The following is an 8541-nucleotide window of genomic DNA, read 5'->3' as shown; positions in this document are numbered from 1 at the left end:
GAAGGGCAGGGACGTTTGAGTGGCACGCTAAAAAACTAACCGTGAGACCCTTAGGGCTCCATAGCCGTTTGCATTGGTCAGCTAAGGCAGGAGGGTTAGGAGAACGTCAGGGCCTTCATGACAAAAATCGAGGGTCCTAAAATATGGGATATCCGGATGGACGCCCTTGAGCATACCGCCTGTGCAACAACTGTGCCCCCAGACCCTCTGTGCTTGCAGAGGTGGCCCATATTCCCTAAGAAGAGCTAACACTTCTGAGACGCTCTCCTCGGAAGCTGCCCTCACCTCTACTTCCTCTCCTGGCTACCAGACTGACAACTGGGGTGACGTAGGGTCTGAGTAAGTTATACTCAAGATTCTACTTGTGTGCATGCGTGGGCACATGTTTTCCTGGGGAATCTGTTGCTTTTGTTAGTTTTTTTTAGTCTGTGACTAAAAATATTTCTGAAACACTAGCTTTCCTCCCATTAAGCCTTAGGCCTCCTTCCCCCCTGGGAACAGCTGTAATTTCATTACAAAGCAGAATTGAACTAATTTTCCTCCTAATGACCTGGGGAGAGTTCACTTTGGCACACCAAAATAACTGTACAAAGAAATACCACTTAAGAATAAAGAAAGAAAGAAAGAAAGAAAAAGAAAGAAAGAAAGAAAGAAAGAAAGAAAGAAAGAAAGAAAGGAAAAGGGAGAGAGAAAGAAAAAGAGAAAGAGAAAGAAAGACAGACCAGTTGAACCCTGAGCAAAGACTAATTTGCCGGATCTGTTCATCTCCTTTGGCCTCCAACACCAGTTGGAGCTTCAGGCCATCATCTCAAGGACAGTCAGACCGACCATCCTGGGCCACCCGTCTCATACAAGCCACCAGACCAGAGTTAACTACTCCTTTGAGATGGTTGCCATCAGCCACACCACCCTCTGCTTCACTTTTGGCTACTCACCGGGATTGGGACTGGGGTGAAGCAAGGAGGGCTCTCAGAGTCAACCCATAAGGAGGGGCTCGTTCTCAAGGCTGCCCCTACACCGGCTCTTGGTCCCTCTGGAAGAGCTTCCTTACGTTTTGCACCGTTGGGGTCTCCCTTGTCAAACCCTCGTCCCACCCTTGTTCATCCCCAACTCCAGTGCATCACTTATGGTGTGACGGAAAGAGCGTCAGTGCCAGGGTGAGGCGGGGGCCCCGGGGTGGGGGATGGGGCATTTACAGAGAAGATGACCTGGGAGCTCACTGGGGGAGGTGAAGGAAGTCACTGCAGAAGAGCAGGAGAGCAAAGGTTTAGTCTGGGGACAGGAAAAGAAAGGAAGGGTCAGACGCAGGTCTGGGAGAAGCCCTGGGGACAGGATGAAGCTAAAAGGCTTAGAACACGGAGAGTGAACGAAATGGGGTTGCCAGGAGCTTGCTCTTACTGGGCGCCTGGTAGCGTCTGGGCGAGACCCCTAAATCCCTGATGATATCCCAGTCCTACTTTCATAGCATCTTGTTAGAAAATATATCCTAGAATGGGGACCGGAGGCAAAAATTGGAAAATCTCTATGGAACGAAAATCTGTATGTTAACAGTTCTAAGTCTGGGACTCTCAATTTCGGCTCAGGTTGTGATCTTGGGATCATGACATTGATTGAGCCCCATGTTGGCTCTGTACTGGGAGTAGAGCCTGCTTCAGATACTCTTTCCCTCTGCCCTTCCCCCTCCCCCCCAAAATAAAGGCCCTCATATGACTATTATCTTTGCAGGGGAAAGCTGTATGCACAAAAATCAATATGTTGAATATAATGAAATTAACAAAATTTGCATTTATGTAACATCTCAGAGGTTATAAAGTCTTCTGATACTCTTTTTTTTAAAAGATTTTATTTATTTATTTATTTATTTATTTGACAGAGAGAGATCACAAGTAGACAGAGAGGCAGGCAGAGAGAGAGGGAAGCAGGCTCCCTGCCGAGCAGAGAGCCCGATGTGGGGCTCGATCCCAGGACCCTGGGATCATGACCTGAGCTGAAGACAGAGGCTTCAACCCACTGAGCCACCCAGGCGCCCCTCTGATACTCTTTTTAATTCTTAGTCTCTCTGTGCCTTTGCTCATTTCTGCTCCCAGTTCCTAAAAATCTCTTTCCTCTTCTAGCCTACTGGTTGAAACCTAATTTTTAAACAGCTTTATTGAGATACAATTCACATACCATATAATTCATCAATATAAATTCTACAATTCAGTGGTTTTATGAAAATCAAAGTTGTGCAACCACTAAGATAGTCAATTTTAGAACATTTACCTAAAAAGAGGGGGACACATGGGTGGCTCAATCAGTTAAGCATCTGACTCTTGATTTTGGCTCAGGTCATGATTTCAGGGATGTGGGACAAAGCCCCATATTGGGACCCATGCTGAGCATGAAGCCTGCTTAAGCTTCTCTCACTCTGTCCCACCCCTGCTTGTGCTCTCCTTGTCTCTCTAAAAGAAATTTTAAAAAGAAGAATAAAGAGAGGGATGCCTGGGTAGCTCAGTGAGTTATATGCAGACTCCTGATTTTGGCTCGGGTTGTGATCTCAGGGTTGTGAGAAGGAACCCCACATTGGGCTCTGCACCCAGGAGGGAGTCTGCTCGAGATTCTCCTGCCCTTCCTCTGCTCTTCCCTGCATTCTTTCTCTAAAAGAATAAGTAAATAAATCTCTAAAAAATTTAAAAAATTAAAAAGAAATCCTGGGGGCACCTGGCTGACTCCATCAGTAGAACACTGACTGTTGATGTCAGCATCCTGAGTTCAAGCCCCACTTTGGGCGTGGAGGCTATTTGAATAAATAAATAAATAAAAAGAAATCCTGGACTCTTTCAGCAGCCACGCCCCATTTCCTTCCTAACCTCCCTAGCTGTAGGCAACTACCAATCTACTTTCTATCTGTAGATTTGCGTGTTCTGGATATTACCTTTTTTTGTTTGTTTTTCGTTTTTTTTTTGTTTGTTTATTGTTTTTTTACCTTAAAGTGACCTTGGGGATTAGGAATTCTTATCTTTGGAGCTCCTAATTCCTAAATGGTGGGACTTCTACAGGAAGAGCTGTGATCTGTGATTGAATAGAAGGGGAGAGAAATGGCATTTCACAACTGCTGTAGACCCAGATAGACTCTTTATTGTAGCAAGCATCCTACAAGCCCTATTCATTTAAAGGCTGAAGAAACTGAAGTCCATAGAAATGAAGTAACTTGCCAAAGGTTACAAAGTAGCAACAAAGCAGGGGTGTAAACCTTGCCTTCCCAACTAGAGGTCATTGTCTTCTTTCCACTACATCAGTGATTCTCAACCTTAGGTGGGTGCTAAGAGGTACCAGGAGGGCTTATCCAACCCAGATTGCTGGGCTCCGCCCATGAAGTTTTGGATTCTTTTTTTTTTTTTTTTTTTTTTTGCTAAAGAAGGATGAAATTTATTTAAAATGTTAAGTATCTGTGATTTGTGATTTTTTAAACAATCAGCATGAACTCCCTCTCCCATAATTCTAACTGGGAGATGTTCTCTCATTAACAAGGTTACAAAGGAGTACACACCGACTGTGGAAACTTCAGTGGAAGGCACTTAGTCCTTGAGAGTGGGACACAATTCTTTAATGTGACAATTGGAAACGTCATCCTGCCTCTTAGGGGTAGGTTTATAAACATTTTTTTAATTTTAATTTTATTTTTTATAAACATATAATATATTTTTATCCCCAGGGGTACAGGTCTGTGAATCGCCAGGTTTACACACTTCACAGCACTCACCATAGCACATACCCTCCCCAATGTCCATAACCCCACCCTCCTCTCCCAACCCCCCTCCCCCCATCAACCCTCAGTTTGTTTTGTGAGATTAAGAGTCACTTATGGTTTGTCTCCCTCCCAATCCCATCTTGTTTCATTTACTCTTCTCCTACCCCCTTAACCCCCCATGTTGCATCTCCTCTCCCTCATATCAGGGAGATCATATGATAGTTCTTTCTCCGATTGACTTATTTCGCTAAGCATGATACCCTCTAGTTCCATCCACGTCGTCGCAAATGGCAAGATTTCATTTCTTTTGATGGCTGCATAGTATTCCGTTGTGTATATATACCACATCTTCTTTATCCATTCGTCTGTTGATGGACATCTAGGTTCTTTCCATAGTTTGGCTATTGTAGACATTGCCGCTATAAACATTCGGGTGCACGTGCCCCTTCGGATCACTACGTTTGTATCTTTAGGGTAAATACCCAGCAGTGCAATTGCTGGGTCATAGGGTAGTTTTATTTTCAACATTTTGAGGAACCTCCATGCTGTTTTCCAGAGTGGTTGCACCAGCTTGCATTCCCAGAAGTTTTGGATTCTTTAGCTGTGGGATGGGGTCCAAACTTGAATTCCCAGCTGCTGCTGCTGCTGCTGCTGCTAGGGTTTGAGCTGGCTCCATCTTGGCAGCCAACAGCATCTAAGAATGTGATTAAGATCACAGTGCTAGATGTAAGCAGCTCCCCTGTATCACCTGGTCGTCTTTTCAGAACAGTATTTACGATCTGTCCAAGCAATTACTGATTGATAAAAGGCAATACAGGCAACTACAATGTTTCAGAGACAAGCTAAAGTTTTGATAACCTTTTTTTTTTTTTTCCTGGTTTGGAAATGGGATAAGCAATTAGAGAATTAGCCATGGTTTGTGAGGCACCTAGAGGTAGAACTTTTCCAATGGAGATAAAATGTAGGGTTCCCTGTCTGGTGCGGACCTACAGCCACTGAGAGGGAAGGCGGGCAGATGAGGCCTGTGAGCGGCCCTGTCTCTCATCCCTGTCTCTCGTTCTTCGGCTATAGCTGCACACTCATGCTGATTTCATTGCCTTATGTGGACTAGGCCAGAGCTTGATCAGACAGAAATCTAAATATAAATGAAAATGATCACAGATACCTAGAAAATAGTATTTCCTTGAATCTATTCTAACTCTGGATTTTATTGAACACATTTGATTTTTTTCCTGGTGGGAGGGGAGGGAGGACAGTTGGAAATCACTTAATTCAGAATCTGCAGTGGAATTTCTCTAGGAGACTCAAATGTGATTTGAACGTCCCCAGCTATGGGATTTGGTGACCAGGCTCCTGAGAGAGGATGACACAGCACAGGGAATAGCACAGACAGCCTGGCTGGCTTTATAGAGAGCAGAGATGCAAACGTCCTTGTTGAGGTCACCAGTGCTCAGGATACTCTTAATTTAAATGGACTAGGGTAACTTCCTTACCTGTAGGTAAGGCAGCCCTAGGGACAGAAGAGAGTGAAAACAGGGAGTGCAGAGTGCAGCTGGATGTCCTTGCTAATTAGGCCTTACCTTTATATAGACAGCTTTTGTGTTTTTTTTTTTTTTTTTTCAGGGCACTCTCATGTATATTAACTTACGCACAGAGGTCAGAATTATTAAACAAGGTACAGAAGGGGTGCCTGGCTGGCTCGGTACCGCATGTGACTCTTGATCTTGGTTGAGGCTGTGAGTTCAAGCCCCACATTGGGAGTAGAGATTACATTAAAGAAATAAATAAAATCTTGAAATGAATAAATAAAATCTTTAAACAAGGTACAGATAAGTGTAACGAGTTAGCTCAGTTAATGGGTTGGTTCAAGTAGTTCACAGACGCATAATCAAGACCAGTGGTAGACAGTCACTTGGAATGCCAGGAAAAGAGAATATTTGGAATTAAGAGTAGTAACCATGTAAATACTATCGAGGGAATACCACCTTTCATTCCAAAACGGTGGCAGTGAACTTTACTTGTTGGTACTTTTGACCTCTTCCGTAGTCTTCATTGATTCATTCTCAGTGAACACGTCATAAGTGCTTCCTGCCGGCCTGCCATTCTGCTCAGGGGGCCTCGGGAATGTGGAAACGAAACATGGCGTTTCTTCATTTGTTCGACAAATATTTGTGAAGGCCCTACATGTGCCAGAAACTGTTCTAGGTGCTGGGAATATAGTAATTAAAAAAAAAAAAAAAACAAAGAAAGTATAAACCAGTTTGGAGTAAGCCACTTCCAATGAACAAGGGAAAGGCAAAAAAGTACTCCAGGCAAAATGTGCCGGATAGAGGGATGGGTAGATGACTAGTGTGATGAGTATGGTCCAGTGTTCACGGCAGAATCCAGTTGGTGGTTATATCAGTGTTTCCTGTAAAATATTTCAATGTTTGAAAAATTTTTTTTTTCAATGTTTGAAAAATTTTGTGATGAAATATCATGGAAAAAAAGCTAGAGAAAGAAGGAAGGTGGAGATTGGGGCAAAGTTCATAAAGGATGCGGCATTATCTTACCCTCCTCTTCTTTTTCTATCTCCTTAGCTCTGGGTCCATCCCGTTGTCCAAGTTCCAACAGGCTTTATCTTGGGCTATAAAGAGCTCTGCAAAAGTGTTTGAAGACTGTTAGATCTCTTTGGTGGAGAAAAGACATTGGGGAGAAGAGGCAGCCTTATGAATCCGCTAAAACCCACCCATCCACAGCCAGGTGGTAAGGCGCCCTCCTTCTAGCTGACCTCTCCCAACCAGGTAGCCACTCTCTCCATCTTAGCCTCCTGTCTGAGCTTCTGTGCAGTTTGGTTTTGGGTGGGGACACGAAATATTTCAGAAGTGAAAAGAACATTTGTGCTTTCTAATGTTCTTAATTTTCTTTAGCAATTAAAAAATTCTGAATTTAAGGTACCTAAGTTTGAAAATAATGCTGTTGACTTAAGCTCTCTTTTAGCCTGTAGGAGCACATCAGCTCATCAGTTCCAGATTCACAGGGGCAGAGGCCAGAAGCTACTGATCTAGTCCTACCTCTCCCCCTCTGTACCCCAACAAAAGTTCCCTCTGGGGTCCCCAGCCTTGTAGGAGCCTGTTTTCTTCCATCTCTTGCATAGGGCCTAGACTGTGACAGCAGCTATCTTAAGAACTTTTTTTTTTTTTTTTAAGATTTTATTTATTTGGCAAAGAGAGACTGCGAGAGAAGGAACACAAGCAGGGGGGAGTGGGAGAGGGCTAAGCAAGAGCCTGATGCGGGGGCTCCATTCCAGGACACTGGGATCATGACCCCAGTGGAAGGCAGATGCTCAAGAACTGAGCCACCCAGGCGCCCCTATTCTAAGAACTTTATCTGTAAGAATTCATTTAATGCAACAATCCTAGGACGGAGGTGCCATTATTATTCCCATGTAACAGATGAGAACACTGAGGCACAGGGAGATTATGTAACTCACTTGTGCAACTGCATGTGAATGGAGAAATCCGCCCAGAGGTGGCGGCTGCTCTGAGTTCCTGTCGGATCCGGCCTTTCTCATCAAATCACTAATGGCCCATCTCTGAAAAACCAGTTCACTTAAGGGTATTAATGGGTCAAAATAGCATTAATTACTATTTCAATGTTTCCATAAATCCTAATTCCACAGGAACCTCAGTCTTTGTGATTTCAAACTATGGTTTGAAAGGGCCTTGCTTTTTGGAGGGAGTGCGCCCTTCAGATACCCCCCACCCCCAATACCCTTCTCTAGGGACAAGGACTCTAGGGAGTCGCCTACTAAGGAGGATGGTGTTTCCAAGAGAGGAAATATTTAAAGCCAGAGTCTGACATATTTTGGCAAACGGGCGGGGGAAAATTTTTTATTTGGGGAAAACACAAGTTTTTAGCCTGAATAATGGGCAAATGACCTTAACTCTTTGTTTCGTCTTAACCTTCCATGCTTGTTCGAATTTTGCTTCCCAAACCTGGGGCGTTGGCATTCCGCCCTGCTAGCTCTGTGGCCCCTTTGAAAGAGGGGGGCAGCGCACCCAATTAAAGCGCCGAGCGCTTGTTTCTCTGCCCTCGGTCAGCCCGAGGTCCCCGGGGAAAGGGTTAACCCGGCGGGGGGCGGAGGGGGAGGGGGAGGGGGAGGGGAGGGAGGGCCGGGCTCACACCTCTCCGGGAGACCTCGGGCGGCGGCGGGGCCGGGGAGGGGCGGAGGCTGGGGCCGGACGCCTCGCCGCCTGCGCCTCGGCGAATAGCAGCGCGCTGCCCGCCCGGATTGGAGCAGCGGCATCACGCTGACCCCCGCCTGGGCTGTAAACCGAGCCGGCCGCTGCGGGCAGAGGCAGGCTGTCGGCGCCTCCGGGAAAGGCAGCCCCACGGCCGAGCTCCGGGCGGCTCACAGGCAGCCGGGCAGCGCCCAGCCGCGGCCGCGGGGAGCGGGGGAGCCCGACGCGGGCGCGGGCGCGGGCGCGGGCGGGGAGCGTGCGTCGGTCGGCAGCAGCGGGAGGAGGGGCGGCGCCAGCCATGGCCGGGGACAGCGAGCAGACCCTGCAGAACCACCAGCAGCCCAACGGCGGCGAGCCCTTCCTGATCGGCGTCAGCGGGGGCACGGCCAGCGGCAAGGTACGGCGGGGTCGCGGCGCCGCGCTGCGGGGCCCGGGCGGCGGAGCATGTGGCTCGGCCGCGGGCCGTGTCAGTTGCTGCAGCCACCGCGTGGCCCGCGCGCCTCCGCTCCTGGCCGCGTCCAGCGCCCAGTCTTCCCCGCGCCGACTGCGGGCCGGGCGGGCGGGGGTTCCGGTCCTCGGGGGGCCCGG

The 8541-nt window shown here is 47.2% G+C and overlaps 1 protein-coding gene across 1 annotated transcript in view; it reads left to right on the top strand.

The window, feature by feature from the left end:
• Positions 1–8234: 8234 nt before the first annotated feature.
• The window catches only part of LOC111151023 (uridine-cytidine kinase 2), a 69141-nt gene continuing 68834 nt past the window's right edge, over positions 8235–8541 (top strand). Inside the window, exon 1 of the mRNA XM_022508729.1 lies at positions 8235–8350. Within this exon, the coding sequence (XP_022364437.1) occupies positions 8252–8350 (99 nt within the window). The 5' untranslated portion in view covers positions 8235–8251. The remainder of the gene's footprint in view (positions 8351–8541) is intronic.

This window comes from Enhydra lutris, unplaced genomic scaffold, assembly GCF_002288905.1.
Source record: "Enhydra lutris kenyoni isolate GAN:26980312 unplaced genomic scaffold, ASM228890v2 scaffoldscaffold25, whole genome shotgun sequence".
NCBI lineage: Eukaryota > Metazoa > Chordata > Mammalia > Carnivora > Mustelidae > Enhydra > Enhydra lutris.
This window is presented reverse-complemented; position numbering and strand designations above follow the sequence as displayed.